Source organism: Pan troglodytes, chromosome 18 (assembly GCF_028858775.2).
Source record: "Pan troglodytes isolate AG18354 chromosome 18, NHGRI_mPanTro3-v2.0_pri, whole genome shotgun sequence".
Lineage (NCBI taxonomy): Eukaryota > Metazoa > Chordata > Mammalia > Primates > Hominidae > Pan > Pan troglodytes.
The window spans coordinates 35,398,906-35,425,705 of record NC_072416.2 but is presented as its reverse complement, the minus strand read 5'-3'; the positions used below and the strand labels follow the sequence as shown (position 1 = coordinate 35,425,705).

The following is a 26,800-nucleotide window of genomic DNA, read 5'->3' as shown; positions in this document are numbered from 1 at the left end:
GCATCATGATTCAGGGGATGCCTAAGGCTTTGTGAAGAAAATCTGAGCATTGGCTAGAGAGGTAGCAGTTTGGAACCTGCTGATACAAACGATGAGCAAAACTTTAGTGTAACCCATCAACCCATATGTTTTTTGAGACAGAGTTTCACTCTGTCACCTAGGTTGGAGTACAATGGCGTGATCTCAGCTCACTGCAACCTCCACCTCCCAGGTTCAAGCAAATCTCCTATTTCAGTCACCCAGCTAGCTGGGATTACAGGCACCTGCCATCACACCAGGCTAATTTTTGTATTTTTTAGTAGAGACAGGGTTTCACCATATTGGTCAGGCTGGTCTCGAACTCTTGACCTTAGGTGATCCACCCGCCTCAGCCTCCCAAAGTGCTAGGATTATAGGCATGAGCCACTGCACTCAGCCAATGTATTCTTTTTTTTAAAATGTGGCCCGAAAAACTGATGGTGACAGAAGTCTGACCAGGGGTTCTCTGGGGATGTTGGGTGATGAGAAGGGGTCCACAGCAGCCCTGTGCCTGTGGGATTTTACACAGGAGCAGCTGACCTAGGTGGGGCTCACCCAGGCACGCACATGTGTATCCTTTATCAGATTGGGTCTTTCAGATTTGTGCACCTCAGTTGACCACATTTCCAAATAAAGAAAAACAAAACCCTGGTGCCTGGTGCTTGCTTCCATCCCCCCAGACTGCCAGTCACATGAGGAAGGGAGAGGGGTGCGCGGTGGGAGCTCGGTGACCTCTTATAGCTCCTCGTGACCAACTGAGCCTTCCTGTCCACTGGGGCTCACTGCCAGCACCACTTCCTCCATGGAGCCCTCCTGGGTCTGCTCTCTCCCTGCCTGCGCCCCCCAGACCTTGGTGACACCTGTGTCACATTGTGACTTGAACTCTCTGGGACAGGAGAATGTGAGCTCCTGGAAGTGGGGGCAGGTTCATAATTTGTGGGTCCCAATTTGAAATAAAACTGTGGGGTCTCTTGGGGTTGGGGGGCTCTTACCTTTCTTCTGCTCTCTTCCTCAACCTGTCCTGGCGTTTTTTATTTGCTATGTAGCGTCCCACTCCCTCGGGGTACTCCCAGGGTGAGCGCCCCTAACTGACTTTACCCAGCTCATGCCAGGGGCGGAAGGTAGCAGCGGTCATTGCTCCCACATGGGTGGGGGAGCCAGCAGCTGATACCCCTTCACCACCCTTCAGGAGGCGGTGGGAGGTGGGGCTGCTGCTGAGCTAAGGCTCCAAACCCCCAGTGCATCTCCCTTCTCCCATGACTTTTTTTTTTTTGACGGAGTCTCACTCTGTCACCTAGGCTGGAGTAAAGTGGCACAATCTCGGCTCACTGCAACCTCCACCTCCCAGGTTCAAGTGATTCTCCTGCCTCAGCCTCCCAAGTAGCTGGGATTACAGATGCCCGCCACCATGCCCAGCTAATTTTTTTTGCATTTTTAGTAGAGACGGGGTTTTGCTGTGTTGGCCAAACTGGTCTCAAACTCCTGGCCTCAGATGATCTGCCCGCCTCGGCCTCCCAAAGCGTTGGGATTATAGGCGTGAGCCATGGTGCCCAGCCCTGCCATCATTCTTTACTTGCAAAACACAAATGCACAGATAAAATTTTTAAGATTTGGCAAGACAGGGTGGCTCACACCTGTAATCCCAGCACTTTGGGAGGCCAAGGCAGGAGGATTGCTTGAGCCCAGGAGTTCAGCCAGTCTGGACAACATAGCAAGACTCCATCTCTGTAAAAAGTAAAACAAAACAAAACAAAAAACAGGCATGATGGCATGCACCTGTGGTCCCAGCTATTCAGGAGGCTGAGGTGAGAGGATCACTTGTGCCCGAGAGTTTGAGGCTGCAGTAAGCTGTGATTGCACCACTGCACTCCAGCCTGGGTAACGGAGCTGGAGTAAAAATAAAAATAAAAATAATCAGGAATTTCAAGAGGTCAAGGGCAGAACATTAAACTCCAAAGTTAATGAGTGTGGGCCCTGTGTGACCGTACTGGCCCCAAGAAGTGGGCCCTGCCTGGAAGGCAGGTTCAAGGCTTCCCTCCCGCGGTAAGGTAGGGTCTTGTCTAGAGTTTTGTGGCCTTTCCTGGGATTGAGAATAATAGGTGCTGATGTGAGGGCCTCCAAGGAGCCAAGGAAAGACTTCTCACCCCTGCTGGCCTTCCTCCAGGACACCTCCCTGGGGTAACCCACGTGTACCCATCCACAGGACTTGATGTAGTGGAGGTTGGGGAAGGAGGGTGAGTGGGGCCTACCGAGATCCACCGAACTGCACCACGCTCTGCCCAAAGCCGCCTGCATCCTCCTGGAAGATCGTAGGCTCCTCCACATCCAGGTTGAATCCATGATAAGAAGCCAGGACTAAGAATATTTGGCGGGCGGGGAGGCTGGGAGTTAAAGAAGCCCCAATCCCTAGGACCTCCCAGCCTCTTTTTCTTTTTCTTTTTCTTTTTTTTTTTTTGAGATGGAGTCTCGCTCTGTTGCTGAGGCTGGAGTGCAAAGGCACGATCTCGGCTCACTGCAACTTCCATCTCCTGGGTTCAAGTGATTCTCTTGCCTCAGCTTCCCAAGTAGCTGGGATTACAAGTGCACGCCACCATGCCCGGCTAATTTTTACATTTTTGGTAAAGATGGGGTTTCACCATGTTGGCCAGGCTGGTCACAAACTCCTGACCTCAGGGGATCTGCCCATCTCGGCCTCCCAAAGTGCTGGGATTATAGGCGTGAGCCACCACACCCAGCCAAGCCTGATTTTTGATGGCACGTGAATGTGACTCTGATGCAGTTTTCAGCAAGGGGACTCTTCCCTACGTGCAGTCAGGACTTGGGGGAAACAGGCCCAGGGAGGTGATGTCCAACCTTTCCCCCTCCCTGGTGGCTTCTGTGGCCTTCCACTCCCGGGGGAGGCTGGGGAGACCTCTCTCACCCACACCAGGGACTCCATGAGCGGGAGCGGGGAAGCCTGGGACAACATAGCCAGCTGGAGAGGTAGCTTAGTCGCCACCTGAGCACAGCCCCTGAGCCCCTCTTCATTCAGGTCACACTCTACTGACTCCAGGCCACTCGCACATGAAGCACTCCCCTGCCTCAGCTCCTCATAAGAGTGGTTGGAGCCGACCACCAGCCCCCAGCCTGCCCTCCCAGATGGAGTCCCCTCAGAACTCCTCCAAGCTTCTCCCCAGCCCCCTGGCCCCACTTACCACTCAGAAGAAGCACAGTGCCGAAGGTCATCCCTGAGCAGCGCGTTGAGGGGAAGTGGAAGGTTGGGGACAGAGCACAGAAGGTGCTCACCCTCCCAGGGGGTAGTTAAAATAATGATTCAGGGCCTCCACGCAGCAGGAGGAGGGGCACAGTGGGTAGGAGGGCCGTGGTTAATTATGGAACAGAAGTGGGGGCAGGGGCCAACAACACCCTGGGGAAAAACCCTCATTCTGTCCCCCTCCACCACCTGCAGGGACCTGGCTTCCTTCTCCCAGAAGACCACCCTCCCCCAGGCCTCAGGAGCCAGTTGGTACCCAGGGAGCCCCGTAGCTCTCTGAGGTCCCACAGGAGTGGAAGGACAGGAAGCAGAATGACTGCAGAGGCCCTGGCATGTGGATGTGAGCCGGGAGAGAGGCAGGGAGAAGGGGAGCTAGGCCAGGGTGTGGTTTCAAAAAGCAGAGCCCCTCCAGAGGAAAATGGACACCCAAAATAATAAAGTCATGCCATGGGCTACTACTCAGCAAGAAATAAGATCAAACTACAGATCAGATGCCGTGGCTCATGCCTGTGGTCCCAGAGCTTGGCAGGTGGATTGCTTGAGGCCAACAGTTCGAGACCAGCCTGGGCAACATAGCCAGACCCTGTCTTTACAATAAATAACAAAGAACAAACTGCAGTTCTGTACAACAACACAGGTTAACTCAATTTTATCTTAAGTGAAAGAAACCAGACACCAGAATGCCTAATGTCTGGTTCCTTTCATATACAAGTTAGAGAATGGGCAAAATTCATCTACGAAGATAGAAATCAGAAGAGTGGTTGTCTATGGTGGGGCAGAGAGGAAACTTTTTTTTTTTTTTTGACAAGTTTTGCTATGTCGCCCACGCTGGAATGCAGTGGCATGATCAGGGCTCACTGCAGCCTCAAATTCCCAGACTCAAGCAATTCTCCCACCTCAGCCTCCCAGTCACTGGGATTATAGATGCACACCACCATGCCCAGCTAATTTTTTTGTTTTTTGTAGAGATGAGATCGCACTATGTTGCCCATGCTGGTCTCGAGCTCCTGGACTCAAGCAATCCTCCCACCTCCTCCTCCCAAAGTACTGGGATTACAGGCGTGAGCCACCACATCCAGCCAGGAACCTTTAGCATGTGTTAAATTTAGCATTTAACATAATATTTTAACATTTATTACATGGGGTTGGGGAGAAGATAAATGACTGGTTGTTATTTATTTTCTGTGATTTTTCTGTATGTTTGAAATATTCCATGATTAAACATAAAATTTCCTTTAAAATGTGAAAAAAAAAAGGTCTATATATAAAAGGCTAGGAATAGGCCAGGCGCAGTGGCTCACACCTGTAATCCCAGCACTTTGAGAGGCTGAGGTGGATGGATCACCTGAGGTCAGGAGTTTGAGACCAGCTCTGGCCAATATGGTGAAACCCCGTCTCTACTAAAAATACAAAAATTAGCTGGGCATGGTGGTGCGCACCTGTAATCCCAGCTACTCAGGAGGCTGAGGCAGGAGAATCGCTTGAACCCAGGAGGTGGAGGTTGCAGTGAGTCGAGATTGCGCCACTGCACTCCAGCCTGGGCGACAGAGCAAGACTGTCTCAATAAATAAAAAATAAAAAATAAATTAAAAGCTTAGGAATATACTTTGAAGGTTAAAATATAACAAGATCCCTACCTATAACATAAATTATTTTGTATAGATATGTGACAATTATTTGAAACATTTGGTTGGGCACAGTGGCTTATGTCTGTAATTCCAGCACTTTGGGAGGCTGAGGCAGGTGTATAGCTTGAGGTCAGGAGTTCGGGACCAGCCTGGCCAACATTGTGAAACCCCATCTCTACTAAAAATACAAAGATTAGCCAGGCATGGTGGTGCACGCCTGTAATCCCAGCTACTCAGGAAGCTGAGGCAGGAGAATCGCTTAAACCCAGGAGGCAGAGGTTGCAGTGAGTCAAGATCACACCACTGCATTCCAGCGTGGGCAACAGAGCAAGACTCTGTCTCAAAAACAAAACAAAATGAAACAAACAAAATATTTAAAATGTAATTAAACATCAAGTGCAAATAATATGAAATAGTTTTCTATACAAAAATTTTACATCAATTTACTTGAGAGCTGACATTTAATGGACAGAAGAAATTAATTGTGACACAGTAACGATGCCCTTGCAGGAAACCGAGCCGAGGGCTGTGATTGCTAACTTCGAGGCTGACTTATCTACTGCCTTACAAAGACTGCCCAGGCAAAGTGGAGCGGCAGCCTTCTCCCTCTTGTGCTGAAAGGTTTGTGGCTGGCAGCACCCTGTCATCAGTTCTGTGGATCTGTGAACTTCTCCCTGTATTTGGAACCACAAAATAATTTGTTGGTGATTCTTCATAATTCAGAAATTTAAAGAGCTCTTCATTTTCTCCATCTTCACCACACCTCATCTTTTACACATTTCTATATCCCCTTTAATTTTGGACTTCCTTCTGTAAGTAGTGCTTGAAACTCACGATTTGCTGATATCAGCAACTATAAAATTCTCCAACTTTCCCTAACTCGTATTATCGCTTGTCTCAGCAAAATTTTTTGTTTTCCACTCATGTTTGGAGAGCAATGATAAGGGCAAAATGCAGTAAGGTAGTCAAATGCTCACAATCACCGCACGCTGCCAGGAAATCATCTTTCTCCCAGGCCTGGAGCTGGAGCTGCCAAGGCTCAGAGTCCACAGCAGCTGAAGGTGATGCCCCCAAATTCAGGGCATCTTCTGGGGACTTGATGGCGGCTCCACCCTTAAAGGAACCACCAGCTCTCAGTAAATTTTTAATTAATTAATTAACTAATTTTTATTTTGAGATGGAGTCCTGCTCTGTCGCCCAGGCTGGAGTGCAGTGGTGCAATCTCAGCTCATTGCAACCTCTGCCTCCCAGGTTCAAGTGATTCTCCTGTCTGAGCCTCCCGAGTAGCTGGGATTACAGGCACACACCACCACGCCTGACTGATTTTTGTATTTTTAGTAGAGACGGGGTTTTGCCATATTGGCCAGGCTGGTCTCGAACTCCTGACCATAGGTGATCCACCTGCCTTGACTTCCCAAAGTACTGGATTACAGCAGTGAGCCACCGTGCCCGTCTTCTCTCAGTAAGTTTTAAAAAGTTACACTTAGATAAATAAGAAAACAAGAATTTAATAATTGTTTTCAAATCAATGTGAAGGAGAATATTTTTGCAGCCTTTCTCCAGAATGAGCTGTGTCTGCCTGGAGAGCACAACTCCAGGTCCCCATGCCTTAGAGGCCACAGCCAGGATTTGGTTTTGTTTCTCCTGGTCTTCCCCTCCTCCCAGGAAATTTGGCTTTATTCTTCACATGCATTCATAATTCTCTCTCTCCAAATCACTTTTTCCCCCTGCATGAGAAAAATACATCCATAGTAATGTGTTCAAATTGCTGGCTTCCAATTCTCCCCTTTTCCATTTGGGGTATGGATTAGATGCCCTGGAATATTTGCATTGAATTTTACCTATTCATCTACTTTGATCATCATAATGATCGCTGAGGGAAGCCAGGCTGTCAATAGACACATCTAAAATACAAAGTTGATGAGAAGGATAGAGTTTGCAAATGAAAGTAATTAAATGCATTAGTCAAAAGCAGAGAGAAAGAAAACCTAGCCAATAGTTCATCAGATAGAAAAGGTTTTTCTTAATAGAAGGATATCATGAAACTGACAGTTAAAGTAGAATTAATTTTTGTTGTTGTTGTTGTTAAGAGACAGAGTCTGGCACTGTTGCCCAAGCTAGAGGGCAGTGGCGTGACCATAGCTCACTGCAGCCTCGGACTCCTGGGCTCAAGTGATCCTCCCACCTCTGGTTTTTTTGTTGTTGTTGTTTGTTTGTTTGTTTGTTTGTTTTCTACAGATGGAGTCTCACTATGTTGCCCAGGTTGATCTCGAACTCTTGGGTTCAAGCAATCCTCTGGCCTCCTAAAGCACTGGAATTACAGGTATGAACCACCGCACCTGGAGCCACTGCACCTGGCCTCGAAATTAATTTTGTTTTTTTTGAGACGGAGTCTCACTCTGTCGCCCAGGCTAGAGTGCAGTGGTGCGACTCACTGCAACCTCGGCCTCCCCAGTTCAAGCAATTCTCCCACCTCAGCCTCCTGAGTAGCTGGGATTACAGGTGCACGCCACCATGTCCAGCTAATTTTTTTGTATTATTAGTTGATACAGGCTGGCCTCCAACTCCTGATGTCAGTCGATTCGCCCTCCTCAGCCTCCCAAAGTGCTGGGATTACAGGCATGAGCCACCACACCCAGCCCAAAATTAATTTTTATATCATCAGGGATAATACCCTTGTCCAGAGGGCACAAATACAGATGTTGACTTCAAATTCTTGGTCATGTCACACAATATACTACCCTGAAGATTTTCAGTAGATCCTTTTACTTATCTGTTCACACTTGTTTTGTGCATTTCTTCATCATGCTGAGTTCCTGACAGCTTTGTATAAACCACGTAGTGTGGAGACAGGTTTTCCCCTCTGAGCTGATAAAGTTTATAAAATATTCTGGACACACATTCACTCAGACTAGAAACGAAATCATGACTAACTTGGATTCTGTATGTATGCCTCTCTTAAGAATCAGTTTGGCCACTTTGCCCCACTCACCCATGGGTGGGCTAACAGGCACAGATGAACAGGGGCCAGCAGAAAACACCCATGTCCAGCAGGCACTTTGCATCCAATCTAGTTAATGTATTTCTTTTTTTCACTCAGTTCTCCTAAAACCACCAGCCCAGGCTCCTTGCTACAAAAATTGCCAGGTCATGAGAGTTAAATCATAAAAAGTTGGATGCTCAACTTTTCTAGCTTTATAGATGTGTTTTTTGCAGACATGCGACATTAAAGACAATTTAGCTAGGCCAGGCGTGGTGGCTCATGCCTGTAATCCCAGCACTTTGGGAGGCAGAAGCAGGAGGATCACTTTAGGGCAGGAGTTCAAGACCAGCCTGGGTAACACGGTGAGACACCATCTCTAAAATTTTTTTTTTTTTTTTTTGAGACAGAGTCTCACTCTGTCACTCAGGCTGGAGTGCAGTGGTGCAATCTCGGCTCACTGCAGCCTCTGCCACCCAGGTTCCAGCAATTCTCCTGCCTGTAGCTGGAACTACAGGCACATGCCACCACACCCAGCTAATTTTTGTATTTTTAGTACAGGCGGGATTTCACCATGTTGGCAAGGCTGGTCTCAAACTCCTGACCTCAGGGGATCCACCTGCCTCAGCTTCCCAAAGTGCTAGGATTACAAGCACGAGCCACCATGCCTGGCAACGTTTTTAAAACATTAGCCAGGCATGATGGCACACACCTTTAGTCCCAGAAGCTCGGAAGGCTGAAGAAAGAGGATTGCTTGAGCCCAGAAGACCAAGGCTGCGGTGAGCTCTGATTGTGCCACTGCACTCCAGCCTGGGCAACAGAGCAAGATTCTGTCTCAAAAAAAAAATTACCATATGATTCAGCAATTCCACTTCTGGGTGTATACCCAAGAGAATTGAAAGCATGGTCTTGAAGAGATATTTGTGCGCCCATATTCATCATTCACGAGAGCCAAAAAAAGCAACCCAAATGCCCATTGATGGGCAAATGGATAAACAAAACGTGGTATATACACACAATGGAATATTATTCAGCCTTCAAAAGGAGGGGAATTCTGACACATGCTACCACATGGGTGAACCTTGAGGACACTATGCTAAGCAAAATATGCCAGTCGCAAAAAGACAAACGCTGTATGAGTCTATTTCTATGACATGCCAAAGCAGTCAAATTCATAGAGACAGAAAGAATTGTGGTTGCCAGGAGTTAGGGAAAGGGGAGAATTGGGAGTTGTTTAATGGGTATAGGGTTTCAGTTTTACAAGATAGAAAGAGCTCTTGAGATTGGCTATACTTAAAAATGGTTAAGATGGTAAATTTTATGTTATGTATATTTTATCACAATTAATTTTTTTAAGTTCCAAGTAACTATCTTTCTCTTTGACATTAATGTGAAAAGCAATCTCCTACTTGCCTATTCCTCCATACAACACTGAAAAGATGAATAGGCAATGGCCATGATTTGATCATGTTCACCATTTTCCCTCCTTTCTTAAGCACTGAGTCAAGGGTGAGAGGCATCCCACGAACTACCGTGTGCTCTGTGAATACTGCCCTGCAAGCATCAGCCTCTTTAGCCTGAGTGCACCATAAGTAGTTAGCCCATTCTACTGATGCAGGGCAGGCAAGCTCCAAAATTGGGGCTTAGCCAGGGAGGGTTCTTAGCTTTGCTCAGGAAAGAACTGAAGAGCGAGCCTGTGGTGGAAGAAAGCAGGTTTATTGAAGCAGCAGTGGCAGCAAGGTGGCTGTTCCTTGCAGAGCAGGACAACCCATAGGCAGTGAGCCCACAGTAGCAGCCAGTGGGCTGCTGGCTAACTGTACTTATACCGACTTTTAATTACATGCAAATTAAGGGGTGGGTTATTCAGAACTATCTGGAAAAGGTGTGGGGAGTTTCCAGAACCATATGAGGTAACTTGCTGACCGTTGCTATGGTGTGTTGCCATGGCATTTGTAAACTGTCATGGCACCGGTGGGAGTGTCTTTATGCTAATAAGTGGCGAGGGTAATGAGAGTTTGCTTTCCTGGCCATCTGCTGGTTTGGGCTGTTTTTTTAGTGCATCCCATCTTGACCAGATCATGCTCTGATTAGCTGGGTTGTGACCAGAAAACAAGTCCTGCTGATCTCCTACCTCACTATCTCTCTCACCACTCATAGGATTAACATTAATTACAAACGAACAACAAAACCTCCTTTTCTGTCACTAGAGGTTTCAGCAGCTGAAAAGCTCCCACATACATGTGTTGCACAAAGACGAAAGCTGATTCAGACTTTGTGTGGCAGTGACTTATTCCAAGTATGAGGTGACATGCTTGCTCTCCCACACAAGCATTAGTCACTGCTATTCTGCTGTATACCTCTGACATACACAATGTCCAAGCTGTTCCTTCACAAAGGAATCTTGCTTACAGCATAGTCTTCAAGCATAGTATTTGCCAGACACTGTAGGTAGCCTATCCAACAGCCAGCAGTGCTGCCACCTTCCTGGCTGGTGGAGCTACCCCTCCTTTTTTTTTCTTTTTCTTTTTCTTTTTTTTTTTTTTTTTGAGACAGAGTTCCACTCTGTCCCCCAGGCTGGAGTGCAGTGGCATGACCTCAGCTCACTGTAACTTCCACCTCTCAGGTTCAAGCGATTCTCCTGCCTCAGCCTCCCAAGTAGCTGGGATTACAGGCACCTGCCACCATGCCCAGCTAATTTTTGTATTTTCGGTAGAGACAGTTTTGCCATGTTGGTCAGGCTGGTCTCAATCTCCTGACCTCAGGTGACCTACCCACCTCGGCCTCCCAAAGTGCTGAGATTATAGGCATGAGTCACTGCACCTGGCTGGAGCTACCTCTTTTTATTAAGCCTGTGAAAAGCACATGTTCACCTTCTCAGCACTGCATGCAACCAAGGGGATGGAATTTGACCCAATCCTAGTCAGTGGGAAAGAACTAAACCGCCCCCCCAAGGATGATCAATTGGAAGATCAGAAAGAATCTGTCAATGCTGAGACTCTGCATTAAACACTAACCTGCACCTGAACCTCTTGCAGAGTAAAGGTCTTCTGCCTGCTCTTACATGCTTTTGTTTTTTTCTATTATTTGCAGCCAAAAGCAACCTTTCAATACAGGTATGAACTCTACTGCCGTTTCTACAAGCTTCTTGGAAATTATGTGACTTGTACCTACTTTTGCTACTTTAAAAAGCACCTTTAATTTATGTCACTGTAGTTTTGCTGTCTCCTCTGTATTCGGTGACAACACTAATCACTTTTGAATAGGAAAGCTACATGTAGCAGTTGTTCTAAGAAATCTCTATTGCTTTACCTGAGGCAGGCAGATCATGAGGTCAGGGGTTCGAGACCAGCCTGACCAACATGGTGAAACCCCCGTCTATACTAAAAATACAAAAATTAGCTGGGCGTGGTGGTGCGCGCCTGTAATCCCAGCTACTCAAGAGGCTGAGGCAGGAGAATCGCTTGAACTTGAACCTGGGAGGCGGAGGTTGCAGTGAGCCAAGATCATGCCATTGCACTCCAGCCTGGGTGACAGAGAGAGACTCTGTCTCAAAAATAAATAAATAAAAATGGGCATGGTGGTACGCCCCTGTACTCCCAGCTAACTTGGGAGGCTGAGGCAGAGGGATCACTTGAACCCAGGAGACAGAGGTTGCGTTGAGCCGAGATCGTGCCACTACACTCCAGCCCGGGCGACAAAGTGAGACTGTCTCAAAAAATAATAATAATAAAATAAAATAGAAAATAACAACTTGTTGCCTGAATTTAGACAAGAGCCCACTGTAGTCCCTGGAGTCCGTGTGCCACACAATTATTAAGGCCACAACACTATTTCTGTGCAAATCACTAGTTTCAAATGTTTGAGATGTATGGGTTTCTTGCTCTTTTTCTCTAAAACCTTCCACTTAGAAGACCATCACTGACCACCAGTGGTTCGTGGAACACATTCTGAGAAACACCACTCTACGGTCAATTTTTTTTTTTTTTCTGAGACATGATCTTGCTCTGTTTCCCAGGCTGGAGTGTGGTGGTCCAAATCACAGCTCACTGTATCCTCAACCTCCCAGGCTCAAGTGATCCTCCTGCTTCAGCCTACCAAGTAGCTGGGACTACAGGCACATGCCACCATGCCTGGGTAATTTTTAAATTTTTTTGTAGACACAAGGTTTCAATATATTACCCAGGGTGGTCTCAAATTTCTGAGCACAAACAATCCTCCTGCCTCGGCCTCCCAAAGTGCTGGGATTACAAGCATGAGCCACTGTGCCCAGCCATTAGGGCTGAATTCTTACAAAGCCTTATCTTCTGATTCCCTTTCTGAGGAAACTGCATAATAATTAGTCATCCTGGGGACTCAAAAGCTTCAAAATCCACAGGGATTTTGGACCCTCTGCTGATGTATAGGACAGACATTTTTGGCTGGAGGTAAAGGGCCACTTTCCATCTTCCCTTCAAATCACTCAACTGCCTCCCTTCTGTTTTTCTAATTGAAACATCCACACGGCCCGGGTCCCTTGCTGGTGATAGCTGCAGTGGCATCACTCCGAGGTCAGGAATGGCTTGTCCTGTGAGGCCCCCAGCTCAGTGCCAAGCACCATGATGAACTTTATGCCAGGGTGGTGGCATAATAACAAGAATGACCTTATTGTGGGCAGCAGCTCTCAATGTGGGAGCTCTTCAATCACTCACTATATGCAGACAGTGTGCCCTTCAACACATCCTAGGACTTGTAGGAAACACTTGTGAGTATTGGTCACTCCAGAGACCTTGCCAGGTGGAAAAGTAGCCACTGGAGGTTGTCCCTTCTCTATTCTATGCCCCCTCCACCCGACAGCTCCACCAGCTTACCATCGGCACCAGCCCTGAGAGTGGAGTGAGCAGATTAAGAGGTCAGGTTACTTCCAAGAGAGGGATATTCACAACCCTACTCTGGTTAACTTCTTGTCCTGGCCCCAGGCCTCAGGGCTGGCCAGGGTCCACCGTGGTAAAGGGACCCCATGGGTGTCATCCTTCAGGACTCATATCCACAGAAGGCTTTTTTTTTTTTTAGACCTTTGATATATTTCCCAAGAGCGGTAGATGCATCTTTTTGTGCATGTTTTAATTTATTAACACAAACATTTAAAGTACGCTTTTTAAAAAAATAATCATGTCTTGGCATTTTTTCAGGTACTATATTCATAGCCTCAAAAAATAGAAGTGGTTGGGTCTCTTCTGCCCCTGGGGCTGGGTGAGCTGGAGCCGCACCGGGGCCGTGTCCCTCCCTAGAGGGCGCTCCTCCCTTCCAGCCAGCAATGTTGCCCAACGCGGGAGGCCAACTGTGCAGAACCCAGCATGCAGGCATCTCACTCCCAATTCAGCCTGGGAAATCGGAACTGAGAGCCCCACGATGAAGCCCTGAGCTGATGCTGACATGACACTAATTCACTGGAAACGAGGGTGATGGGGGCACAGAGCCTCTCATGCTGTGTGCCCTGAAGCCCACCCTCTGGGATGGAAGGGGACTTCTCACGCAAAGCTGGAGAGTTCAGACATTGTCCTGAGGGTAATGGGGAGCTGTTGAAGACAGGTGGGGATGAGCAGCATATTCAGAACTGTATTTTAGAAAGATCGGGCCGGGCGAGGTGGCGTGTGCCTGTAGTCCCAGCTACTCAGGAGGCTGAGACAGCAGAATTACTTGAACCCAGGAGGCGGAGGTTGCAGTGAGCCGAGATCACACCATTGCACTCCAGCCTGGGTGACAGAGCGAGACTCCGTCTCAAAAAAAAAAAAAAAAAGAAAGAAAAGAAAGATCATTCGTGCCTCACGGGAGAAGGGAGACTGAGGCCTGGGGGTATTGTCCATGTATTTCTAGGTAGAAATTGCAAGTCAAGTCCTGTGGGGAACACAGCAGGGACCCTGTCCTAAGGGTTTCCAGTTGGAACCTTGACAAGACAAAGGCCCCTTCCCAAGCAAGACGTTTTCTCCCAAAGACAGGAAGCAGGCTCATCCCAGCCTCTCTCAGTGGTGCAGTGGTTCCTCCCCGTCAGGCCTGACAGGTGAGGGTAAGTAAGTGGGGAAAACTCGCCGGGGAGAAGAAGTCCAAGGCAAAGAGGGGATCATTTCTCACTGGGCGGGCTGGGGGTCTGTGTCCCGTTTTCTGGGGCAATTTGTCCATTTGCCTCCTCCATCATTTCCTTGTACTGACGCTTGAAGAAGCCAACCTGGGGGGGAGGGCGAAGAAGAAACTCAGGAAGTCCATTCAGTGGAAGAGAGGAAAAGAGATGACTGAGGGAGAGGGGTCACTATTTCTGAAATCCTTGCTAGGTTCAAAGCACTGCACTGGGAACTTTATATGCATCATGTCATCTAGATTTAGCCAAAATTATTTTCTTTTTGAGATGGAGTCTCACTCTGTTGCCCAGGCTGGAGTGCAGTGGTGTGATCTCGGCTCACTGCAACCTCCACCTCCTGGGTTCAAGCAATTCTCCTGCCTCAGCCTCCTCAGTATCTGGGATTACAGCCACCTGCCACCATGCCCAACTAATTTTTGTATTTTTAGTAGAGACGGGGTTTCACCAGGTAGGCCAGGCTGGTCTCTTAACTCCTGACTTCAAGTGATCCACCTGCCTCGATCTCCCAAACTGCTGGGATTACAGCCATGAGCCACCGTGCCCAGCCTAGATTTAGCCAAAATTCTATGAGCTGGGGTAGAATCACCTTCACATTGAGAAATCAAGGCCCAGAGTGGAGCAGACACTGGCCTATGGTCAAAGACAAAAAGAACCCGTGGTGATGTCGACATTCAAATCCAGGTCTGTGCTTTTATATGATAATCTGCTGTCAAGGGAAACACGTAGAATGATGGAGAAGAGCAGGAAAGAAAGGGAGAAAGATTAGAGGAAGCCTGGGAATCACAAAGCAGGGGGCCACTGGGGACAGGTAACATTGCAGGTGGGAGGCAGTTTCTCATATGAAGTGACCCAGTAAGAATGTGCCTCTGCCTTCAAAGTGAGCTCCTTCTCACTCTGCAAAAAGAGCGGTACCAGATGCTGGTGGTGTCAAGAGTGGCATAAAACACTCACTTTGTACAGTACCGCTGTGATGAGTGCCAGCAGCAACAGACCCCCAATGGAGCTGCCTACGATGAGGGGGGTGGGGTTGTGGACCTTGTACTTCTCCAGCACCGTTGTCGTCTGAAGTGGAAGTGACCCTGTCAGAGCACTCCCATCCTCCTACTATCCCAGACTCCTCCCAGGCTCCCCAACTTTTAACTCCCTCCCCTCCTTCCCCAGGCCCTGCTCCAAGAGGTGAGACACAGCAGCACCCGTGCCCTTAGGGACAGCTGTCCTGCCCAGAGGCCTTCGCCCTCCTCCCCCAAGGCTTGCAAACCCCCCACCCAGCACCACAGATGTAGCCCTAGGGGCCCTCTTTCCAGCCTGGTCGCTGCCCTCCACATGGTCTCTACCTGAGCTCTCATAAATGCCTCCTGTCCTGGAAGCTGGGAGTACACGGATGTGTCGAACGTAATTTCAGCCACACTCACGACCGACACCTTCTTCTGCAATGTCTGCAAAGGGGTTGGGGGAAACCTGTTGAACTGGCTCTGGGGGAGGCTCAGAGCTCTGGGGGTGCCCTGGCTTGCAGATGGGCACAGACATGCCAGGTCCCGCCTGAGTCTGGGGCAGGGGCTCTGTCGTTGTGCCCACACACCTGGCGGACCCAGCCAAAGCTGAGGTTGCCCTTCAGGGTGAAATCCAGCTCCTCCTGGACGCTGAAGGAGGGGACGTCACAGCGGAACCGCAGGCAGCCAGCAATGGAGCAGTCCTGGGGGCAGATAAATAGCATGGGGCTGAGAAAGATGAGTGTGAAGGTGGGAGGCAGCATTACACGGTGTGATTTGAGGGCAGCGGCCATATCTGAATGCAAGAGGGTACTTCAGCAGGATGGATGTGGAACATGAACTCCTGGGTTGAATTCCTCTGATGTGGGGCCTACAGTGAGGGCCAGCCCAGAGCCCTCCTCACCAGCACAGGATTCTTCTGAATGTGCGCCAGGAAGTCAGATGCTGGGGGTGCGATTTTCTCTGAGGAGCACCGAAGGGATGGGTTCTGGGGGAAAATGCAGAGAACAAGTGTCTCAGCTGGGACATCAGGGACCCACATGGGGCACAAGGAATCCAGGTAGAAAGGGCATTCGTGGAGGAGCCACATGCAGTCCTTTGGTACCTGAGGGTGGGAGACCTCCACATCCATCCACACAGCCTCCTGGTTCAGCTCCACAGGCACCCAGAAGTTGATGCTGACAGGCAGGTCCCTCTGTCCCAGGTTATTGACCTGCACAGAGGGCACTGAGGGCAGAGCCCACGCCAAAGCCCAAATCCCTCCCCAGTCTCCGGCTCCCAGCCTCCCACCCCAGCCCAGTCTCCTGCATCTCCACCACCTGCCTGGTATCTGTGCATGGCCACATGGCTTTCCTTCTCCTCAGACTCTGAGAAGTTGAGGTATTTGGTGAATTGTTCGTGGCTGGAGAGAGAAGACGCATAAGTGGATGTGAACTACCATGGGGCATCTGCAGAAGGCATTGGCTAGAGCATGAGAGGACAGGTGGTCGGTGGCGCCTTGGAATGTCCTGGAATGAGGGCTGTGGCTGAGTTAGGTTATAAGAGAGTTTAGAGGCCAGGCGCGGTGGCTCAGGCCTGTAATCCCAGCACTTTGAGATGCTGAGATGGGCGGATCACCTGAGATTAGGAGTTCGAGATCACCCTGGCCAACATGGTGAAACCCTGTCTCTACTAAAAATACAAAAATTAGCCGGGCATGATGGTGTGCACCTGTAATCCCAACTACTCGGGAGGCTGAGACAGGAGAATTGTTTGAGCCCGGGGGACAGAGGTTGCAGTGAGCCAAGATCACGCCACTGAATGACAGAGCAAGACTCTCTCTCTCAAAAAAAAAAAAACAGAGAGAGAGAGTTTAGAGGCCAGGCACAGTGCTCACGCCTATAATCCCAGCACTTTGACAGGCTGAGACAGGCAGATCACCTGAGGTCGGGAGTTCAAGACCAGCCTGGCCAACATGGAGAAACACCGTCTCTACTAAAAATACAAAAATTAGCCAGGTGTGGTGGTGGGTGCCTGTAATCCCAGCTACTTGGGAGGCTGAGGCACGAGAATTGCTTGGAGCCAGGAGGCAGAGGTTGCAGTGAGCAGAGATGGTACCACTGCACTCCAGCCTGGGCAACACAGTGAGACTTGGTCTCAAAAAAAAAAAAAAAAGAGAGAGAGAGTCTAGAAAAGCAGGGCTGGGCTTCAAACAAGTGCTAATTGGCTGAGTGCAGTGGCTCACACCTGCAATCCCAGCACTTTGGGAGGTTGAGGTGGGAGGATCACTTGAGGCCAGGATTCAAGATCAGCCTGGGCAACATAGCAAGACCCCATCTCTCCAAAACAATTTTTTAAATTAGCCAGGCATGGTGGCACACATCTGTAGTCTCAACTACTTGGGAGGCTGAGGTGGGAGGCTCGCTTGAGCCCAAGAGGAGTTCAAGGCTGCTGTGAGCTGTGATCACACCACTGCACTCCAGCCTGAGCAACAGAGCAAGACCTGGGCTTTAAAAAAAAAAAAAATGAGTGCAAAGAGCTCATAGCTGCCTGCAGAGGAGGCTGCCAGTGGGGCCGGGTAGTTGGTACAATGAACGGAGCAGAGAGCTCTGCCACTGACTGCAGGAGAGCAGGGGCCATGGCCTGCCCCTCCGCTTTCCTTCCATCCCTTTGTGGGGATGTAGGATGCCAGGGCTCTGTGGGACACAGCACAGAGTTGGGGTGGCCCAGGCTGACGCTGTTGACCAAATGCTACTGAGCATTGCCCCTTCCCAGTCCCCCACATACCTCCCCGGGGGCCCTTTTTTCCCATTTCCTTGGCTTTTCCGGGCCTGGGGCTTGGAGGGGAGGGAGGGCCCACAGCAGACTCTTCATGAGGTCTCAGTTTAACACCTCCTGAGCCCTTTTTGGGCACAAGCCTGGAGACCTGGTGGGCAGCTAGGACCATCACACAGGTGGCCAGTCTCACCACTGCCTCACTGCTTCACTCTTCCGGCACCTGTCCTCCAGCTGGCATAGTCCAAACACCAGCCCACCATGCCTACTCTGAAGCCTCATTCCTCCTCTGCCAATTTTTTGTAGAGCTAGGGTCTCACTATATTGCCCAGGCTGATCCTGAACTCCTGACCTCAAGCAATCCTCCCACCTTGGCCTCCCCCAGAAATGCCCCAACCTGGCACTCCCTGTGCCCTAACCCACAGAGTCACACCTGCCATGTGTGGCCAAGCTGTGGATCACACCTGCCATGTGTGGCCAAGCTGTGGACCACACATGCCTAGAGTAGGTGAGCCCTGCCTGTGGGTCCCCTGCCAAGGGGTATGAGAGCCTGGGGCACACCCCAGCACACGAGCTCAGAGCGTGCACCTGGCTGGGAGCCTCCACGCATGCAGGTGCAGGTGAGAGTGGGAAACACCAGGCACAGGAGAACATCCAGCAAGGCACACCCCACAAGGGCGAGGGTTCATGTCTGGTTTTGATCACACATAATGGGGGCTTAGTAAATCTTCGATGAATGTCAAATGAATGTATGGAAAATAACCACAGCACCCTGCCTGGCACACAGCAAATTCGAGGAAGGCATTGGCTGAAGGAAGGTGTCTGCTGAAACACCTGACCTTTTAGTTTCAAACACCTTATCTCACCCTCTCTGGCAGCGTTTCAAGGCCTTTTTTTTTTTCTTTTCTTTTTGAGGCGGAGTTTTGCTCTTGTCGCCCAGGCTGGAGTGCAATGGTGCAATCTCGGCTCACTGCAACCTCCACCTCCCGGGTTCAAGTGATTCTCATGCCTCAGCCTCCCAAGTAGCTGGGATTACAAGCGCCTGCCACCACACCCAGCTAATTTTTGTGTTTTCAGTAGAGATGGGGTTTCTCCATGTTGGCCATGGCCAGGCTGGTCTCGAACTCCTGACCTAAGGTGATCCACCCGCCTCAGCCTCCCAAAGTGCTGGGATTACAGGCATGAACCACCACACCCAGCCAGCCCTATATTTTTACCCAGCTTCTCCCTGATATACGGCCTCTGTGGCAGGCAGGTCATCTGTCCCTATCCTTCCCCAGGGGTACTGGGAAGAGGAAGAGGGGCTTCTAAAAGCCCTGCAGTGTACAAGTGTATTCCCAAGACAAGAAGAAATGTCCCGTCCAGATGCCAAGGGCCCCTCGATGCTGTGGACCCTTCCGTGTTAACTGAGGCCTCTCCTTACAAGGGGTCCTAGCCCCATCTCGGAAACCCACATCCCCCGCGCCCCTGTAATAGAGAACCACAGTGGCCCTAGATGGAATTCGGGCTTGGACACTGCTCCCCAGTGAGGCTTAGAAGAAGATCAAAGGTAGAGACATGTCTCGTATCTCCTGGGGAAGCCAAGAGAATCTTGGTGCTTTTGAGAAAGGCTTCAGTAACCTCTATTAAAACTGGGATATAATGATAATAACATCACAATTATTATTATCATAACTAGCCCACAATAAACACTTGTTGACATCCAGACATGATAGTTCACGCCCATAATCCCAGCACCTTGGGAGGCCGAGGAGGGTGGATCACTTGAGGTCAGGAGTTCGAAACCAGCCTGGCCAACATGATGAAACCTTGTCTCCACTAAAAATACAAAAATTAGCCGAGCGTGGTGGTGCATGCCTGTAATCCCAGCTACTCCAGCGGCTGATGCAGAAGAATTGCTTGAACTTGAACTTGGGAGGCAGAGGTTGCAGTGAGCCAAGATCACGCCACTGCACTCCAGCCTGGGCAGCAGAGTGAGACTCCATCTCAAAAAAAAAAAAAAAAAAAAATGGGCAAAGGATACCAACAGACACTTCTCAAAATAATATATATGGTGTTTCAGTAATAAAACATTAACAAAAAAGTAAAATAAAAAGAACATTATACAAGTGGCCAAAAAATGTATGAAAAAATGCTCAGCATTACTAGTCATCAGAGAAATGCAAATCAAAACCAAAATGAGAAACCATCTCACACCAGTCAGAGTGAATATTATTAAAAAGTCAAAAACAGCAGATGCTGATGAGGCTGCAGAGAAAAAGGAACTCACACAATGTTGGTGGGGAAATAAATTAGTTCAGTTACTGTGGAAAGTAGTTTAAGTTCTCAACAAACTTAAACACAGAGCTACCATTTGAGCAAGCAATCTCATTAGTGGATATATCCCCCCTTTCCCAAAAATAAATCATTCTACCAAAAAGAGACATGCACTCATATGTTCATTGCTGTGCTATTCACAATAGCAAAGACATGGAATCAACCTAGATGCCCATCTGTGGGATAAGGAAAATGTACATATACATGGTGCATATACACCACGGAATACTGTGCAGCCATAAGGAGAATGAAATCATGTCCTCTGCAGTAACATAGATGGAGCTGGAGTCCATAATCCTAAGCAAATTAGCGAGGGAACAGAAAATCAAATACCACATGTTCTCACTTACACGTGGGAGGTAAGCACTGAGCAAACATGGACACAAAGATGGAAACAATAGACACTGTGGACCACTAGAGAGTGCAGGGAGGGGCAGGGGTTGAAAAATTACCTATCGGGTTCTGCGTTCATTACCATAATGGTGGGATTTGTACCCAAAATCTCAGCATCATGCAATATTCCCATGTAACAAATCTGTACAGGTACCCCCGAATCTAACATCAAAGTTGAAATAAAAATTTAGAAAATAGGCCAGGCATGGTGGCTCATGCCTGTAATCCCATCACTTTGGGAGGCCAAGGCGGGTGGATCACCTGAGGTCAGGAGTTGGAGACCATCCTAGCCAACATGGTGAAACCCCGTTTCTACTAAAAATACAAAAATTAACTGGGTGTGGTGGCGCGCACCTGTAATCCCAGCTACTCAGGAGGCTGAGGCAGGAGAATCACTTGAACCCAGGAGGCGGAGGTTGCAGTGAGCCGAGATCATGCCATTGCACTCCAGCCTGGGCAATGAGAGAAAACTCTGTCTCAAAAAACAATAATAATAATAATAATTGAATCAAAGATAAAAGGAAACCAAAACCAAAACAAAACAAATGTGTTGACTGGTAAGTGCTGCTGGCAGTATTAGCTACCACACAAAACTTAACACAGCTCATGTTCAGCTGCTGCAGGGGGTGAGATCCACCCCCATCAGGGTCAGAGAGAAGAACCCTTTTTCCTGCAGTGGGGTACCTGCTGACCTGCTAACCACAGTGTAGACGGCATACTTCACCGGGAGCTCCAGCTGGAAGGTGGTCTTGCTGGTCCTGGGAGTGTTGTTCTCACTGGAGAAAGAGGAGAGACCCAGTTGCCAAAGGCCCCAGAGGAGAAGAATGGGGTGTGAGGCTGGAGATGAGGGGCACTGCCCCTGGCCTGGCCCGGCTCACCTGCTCACATTGGCTGTCAGAAGCAGCCGGTCTCCCAGGACAGCCTTGGGGGAGACGTCAAAGGTAGCCAAGAAGGTGATCTGAGGAAAAGGAACTGAGAGGTCACAGAGCAGTAAAGTCAGGGTGGGGCAGGGGAGCAGTGAGGGGACAGAAGCCAGGCTGACCTGGGCGCCGCCACGGAAGATGAGGTGGTTGATTCTGCAGCTGGTGCTCCAGGTGCCCTGGCTCCCAACTGGGGCACTGTCACATGTCAGGTGCAGGGAACGCAGCTCCCCTTGTTTCTAGGCATGAGAAAAAGTAGAGGAGTATTAGTTGAAATTGAAAGCAATGGCAAAAACCACAATTACTTTTGCACCAACCTAATATAACAGCATTCCAAAGACACGCCACGAAGTAGTGATGAAGCTTCCTGGAGCCCACCTTAAGCTTATGTTTTTGTTTGTTTGTTTGTTTGTTTTTTGAGACCAGGTCTCACTCTGTCACCCAGGCTAGAAAGCAGTGATGCAATCACAGCTCACTTCAGCCTCAAACTCTGGCCTCAAGCCATCCTCTTGCCTCAGCCTCCTGAGTAGCTAGGACTACAGGCACACACCACCACCATGCCTGGCTAATTTAAAAAAAATTTTTTTATAAATGGGACCTCGCTATATTGCCCAGGCTGGTCTTGAACTCCTGGCCTCAAGCAATCCTCCCATCTTGTCCCCCCAAAACACTAGGATTACAGGTATGAGCCACCATGTCCAGCCAAGGTTACGTTTTTAAAAGCTCCCCCATAGCTATCTGGTCAAACTTTCTTCCAAAGTAGAAATCTCAAATGTATTAAAATGTTCACCTTTTATTGTTATTTTAAAGGCCTCTTATTATGGAAAATTTGGAACACATTCAAAAATAGAGAGACTGGAAAATCAACCCCATATAACCGTCACTCATTTTAAGTAACCAACATTTTTCTACTCTTGTTTCTACTATGTTCTCTTTCTGAACACTTTAAAGCACATTCCAAACACCATATTGTTTCATCTAGAAATACTTCAGTGTATACCACCAACAGATAAGGGTATTTTAAATGTAACCACAAGAACCAACAAATCACAGCCAACAAAATTAACAATTACTCCTTAATATACCAATATACTGGTCGTGTTCTATTTTCTTAGATTGTCTCCAAAAATGTTATTTTATAGCTCATTTGTTAAAATCAATATTCAGCAAAGGTCCACCCATTACATTTGGTTGATATGTCTAGGAGCACTTTCATTGACAGTGATCACCCCTCACATGCAAGAGATGGCCTTTCCTGCTGTGTTCTTTTATACATTAATCAAAATGTGCTTCCGCTGGGAATATTAGACTAAGAGAGGCAGCAGAAATAACAACCAACCATCATGTATGGACCTAGTTCGAATTTTCGTTCAAATAGACCAGAAGTAAAAAGATATTTTTGAGACAGTTACACAATTTTGACTATGATCTTAATACCAAGGAATCACTTATTTCATTGGGTGTGATAATGGTGTTGAGGTCATATAAGAGGTCCTCATTGTTCAGAACTATAGCGTGTGTCTTTGTCTGTTCCCTGCTGCTATAACAGATTACCGCAAACTAGGTAATGTATCAATAGAAGCTTTGTGGTTCTGGAGGCTGGGAAGTCCAAGAACATGGCACCAGCATCTGGTGAGGGCCTTTGTGCTGCATGTGCAAGGCAGTGCATGTGAGAGTGAGAGGGAAAGGGGGCCAAACTCATCCTTTAATTAGAAACCCACTCCTGGGCTAGGCTCTGTGGCTTACGCCTGTAATCCTAGTACTTCGGGAGGCCGAATCGGGTGGATCATTTGAGGTCAGGAGTTCAAGACCAGACTGCCCAACATGGTGAAACCCCATCTCTACTAAAAATGCAAAACTTAGCTGGGCGTGGCAGTGGGCGCCTGTAATCCCAGCTACTCAGGAGGCTGAGGCACAAGAATTGCTTGAACTCGGGAGGCAGAGGCTGCAGTGAGCCAAGATCGTGCCACTGCACCCTAGCCTGGGCAACAGAGCAAGACCCTCTCAAGGAAAGAAAGAAAGAAGGAAAAGAAAGAAAGAAAAAGAAAGAAGAAAGGAAGGAAGGAAACCCACTCCTGAAATAACTAATCTACTCTTGAGATAATAGTATTCATCCATTCATGAGGGCAAAGCCCTCATAACCTAATCACCTTTAAAAGGTTTCACCTTTCAACACTGTTGCATTGGGGATTAAGTGTCCAACACACGAACATTGGGTGATGCATTCAAACCACAGCAGAGTGAATAAGGAGGAGTACAATGACCCCCATGTCTGAGATTTGTTTTAAAATACTTTAGCAGGTCAGGCACAGTGGCTCATGTCTGTAACTCCAACACTTTGGGAAGCTAAGATGGGAGGACTGCTTGAACCCACGAGTTAGAGACCGGCTTGGGCAGCATTTGTAGACCCCAACTCTACAAAAAAAATTAAAAAATTAGCCAGGTGTGGTGGTGTGTGCATGTGGTTCTAGCTACTCAGGAGGCTGAGATGGGAGGATCGCTTGAGCCCAGGAGGTCGAGGCTACAGTAAGCTGAAATTGTGCCACTGCACTCCAGCCTGTGTGACAGAGCAAAACCCTGTCTCAAAAATAAAGAAATAAAGAAAATACCTTAGCAAAGGGGAACAATTGATGAAACAAATGTGGCAAAATGCTGCTAATTGTTGAATCTAGGTGACAAGTTTTGGGGAGGTTTGTTGAACTACTTTCTACTTTTGTAAATGTTTTAAATTTTTCATAATAACTTTTTTTTTTTTAGACAGAGTCTTGCTCTGTTGTCCAGGCTGGAGTGCAGTGGCACAATCTCAGCTCACTGCAACCTCCGTCTTCCGGGTTCAAGCAGTTCTCTCACCTCGGCCTCCCCAGTAGCTGGGATCACAGGCACCTGCCACCACACCCAGCTAATTTTTGTATTTTTCGTAGAGATGGGGTTTCACCATGTTGGCCAGGCTGGTCTCAAACTCCTGACCTCAGGTGATCCGCCTGCCTCAGCCTCCCAAAGTCCTGGGATTACAGGCGTGAGCCACCACTCCCAGCCATAATAACATTTTTGTTTAAAAAATCTGGTTCTCTTTGACTCCCCGTGGTCCTAGTTCTGCATTTTAAAGCAGGGATTGGCAACCAACAGCCACTACCTATTTTTATAAAGTTTTACTGCATCGCAGGTATATTCACTCATAAACTCATTCATGTCAATGGCTGCTTTCATTCCACAACACCAGAGGTTAGCAGCTGTGACACAGACCACGCGGACCACGAAGCTGAAATATTTACTATCTAGCCCTTTATAGAAAAAGGTCGCCAAGCCTTAATGTAGAGTGACCAATAAATTCAACCCCTTGCTTCTACAGAACAGTGTTTTAAAATATTTGAAGGCTGAGGTATGTTTTCATTTAAAAGAGGAATATTGATATAATATGGAATAGAAAGAAATTTGGGCAGGTTCCCCTCTGTCTCCACATTAGCGGCCTCTCAGGAAATCATTCCTGATAGTCAGTGTCCTTAAACTGCAATGCCCAAAGTTGAACACCCACACGAGCGGAGGCGTGCCCCAGATGGCACTACCACCTCCAAGCCCAGCCCGGGTTCTGAACCGCATGGGATTCTACGCTAACGCCCAGCCCTGCCTCCTCCTCCTTCCCCAGAGGGTGCACCTGGCCCTCTGCCACGTAGCGGTAGGACAGTCCTGCGGGGTGGGAGAAGGTGATGGTGGTTCCGTAGGAGTCTTCCCCGTCATTCCACACCATCACTTCTGCGTTCAGCTCCAGGTTACTCCCCACCAGCAGGGTCTTCAAGCTGGGTATCAGGTGAGGGGAAGGAGAAGATGATTCTGTGACTGAGGCTAGAAATGGTCTGGGATAAAATGGGGTGGGTGGGGATTTGGGAGATAGACAGGGGACGGACACCTGGGTTCTTCTTCTTCTTTTTTTTTTTTTTTTTAAGAGACAGAGTCCTGCTCTTTCACCCAGGCTGGAGTGCAGTGGTGTGATTATGGCTCACTGCAGCCTCCAACTCCAGAGCTCAAGCAATCCTTAAGCTTCAGCCTCCCAAGTAGCTGGGACTATAGGCATGCTCTACCACACTCAAGTGATGTTGTTGTTGTTGTTGTTGTTGTTGTTTTGTTTTTGTGGAAATGGGATCTCGCTCTGTTGCCCAGGCTGATCCCTAACTCCTGGCCTCAAAAGATCCTCCCACCTCGGCCTCCCAAAGTGCTGGGATTACAGGCGTGAGCCACTGTGCCCAGCCAAGACACCTGGGTTTTGACTATAGGATGAGACAATGTTAGGGAGAGCCAGAGACAGGAGTCCCAGATTCCAGGAAGGAGGCTGGGGCAGTAGGGCAGGTCTAAGGTGGGGGCGCTCACCCTGGGAAGCTGAAGGAGATGCCGAGATTGTCCTGGCAGATATGGTCGGCTCCACAGTTCTTCTCAAAGGGTAGCTGCGTGGGAAGGCAACGGGGGGTTTTCTCCGAGACCCAGGCCCCACGCTGTGCACCCTCTCTGGGAGACCCAGTGCCAGGACTCACAGAGGCCGTGAAGTATCTCTGAGCATCGGCGGCCAGCATAGGCCGCAGGTTTCTGAAGGCAGGGAGGGGCTTGCCCACCAGCGTGAAGTTCAGACGCAAGGTAATGGGGGTCACAGAGTCCTCCACGCAGCTCTGGGGGACGGGCGTCGCGGGGAGCGGAGGGTAAGGGGAGGGTAAGAGCTGCGCTCGGCCTCATCCGCAGTTCTTATCCTGCCTCTGCCCAGCTCCCACGCGGCTTCAGCTTCCTCCAGGGCCTGCTCAGCGTCACCGCCTTCAGGAGGCCTCCCTGACACCCTCTCTGTTCTCTCCCCTTGTTTGTCTTTGTTTTTTTCCTCCTCCCCCCAGACCTCCCGATCAGCAATGGCTGTTTTGGCCACCGCTATGCCCCTGGCCCCCAGGGCAAGGCCTGTCTCCCAGGAGCAGCTCGATAAACCCCTGTCCAGTGAATGCCTGAAAAAAAGCCCAGCCGGAAGCCCCAGAGCTCTCTCAGGCTGCCCAATTCTCTTTCCTGAAATCCAACCGTGTGGCCCCTGGAAATTGCAGCCGATCTCATCACTTGTTTGCTCGCTCACTCACTCACTGGCTAACGTGCAGTAAGCACATCCTGCATGGCTGGTCCTGTGCTGGGCTGAGCCACAGGGAGGCCGGAACACAGCCTGTTCTCTCCCTGCCCTGCCTTCTGCCAGCCCCAGCGCAGCCGCCACCCACGTTCATGCCCAGACGCACCGGGAGCAGCAGGTTGAAGTTTTCACAGTGTGCCTTCAGCCCGAGGACTCGGACTCGGCTCAGACTCCGGTTCTTTGTTTCCTGGAAGGTGGCACGGGGACTCAGGCGGCCAGGGTCGAGGGCCAGGTCCAAGGTCACGGAGCTTTGGAGGTCACCTGTAGGCGGTCGCAGGGACGGCGTTGAGACAG

At 49.0% G+C, this 26,800-nt stretch overlaps 1 protein-coding gene across 4 annotated transcripts in view; it reads right to left on the bottom strand.

Annotated features, from left to right (window-relative positions):
- Positions 1-12,960: 12,960 nt before the first annotated feature.
- The window catches only part of ITGAX (integrin subunit alpha X), a 30,209-nt gene continuing 16,369 nt past the window's right edge, over positions 12,961-26,800 (bottom strand). For 2 of the 4 annotated variants that reach the window (XM_016929753.3, XM_054668339.2), the window contains 14 exons: positions 26,613-26,767; positions 25,887-26,018; positions 25,726-25,799; positions 25,016-25,157; positions 21,486-21,602; positions 21,322-21,401; positions 21,136-21,219; positions 16,304-16,382; positions 16,086-16,193; positions 15,885-15,968; positions 15,571-15,684; positions 15,326-15,427; positions 14,943-15,053; positions 12,961-14,081 (listed from right to left, as the gene is read on the bottom strand). In XM_016929753.3, the coding sequence (XP_016785242.1) occupies positions 13,977-14,081; positions 14,943-15,053; positions 15,326-15,427; positions 15,571-15,684; positions 15,885-15,968; positions 16,086-16,193; positions 16,304-16,382; positions 21,136-21,219; positions 21,322-21,401; positions 21,486-21,602; positions 25,016-25,157; positions 25,726-25,799; positions 25,887-26,018; positions 26,613-26,767 (1,487 nt within the window). In that variant the 3' untranslated portion in view covers positions 12,961-13,976. Of the gene's footprint in view, positions 14,082-14,942; positions 15,054-15,325; positions 15,428-15,570; positions 15,685-15,884; positions 15,969-16,085; positions 16,194-16,303; positions 16,383-20,797; positions 20,896-21,127; positions 21,220-21,321; positions 21,402-21,485; positions 21,603-25,015; positions 25,158-25,725; positions 25,800-25,886; positions 26,019-26,612; positions 26,768-26,800 lie in introns of those variants that run through there. The other 2 variants (XR_010152585.1, XM_054668340.2) reach the window with 2 other exon arrangements.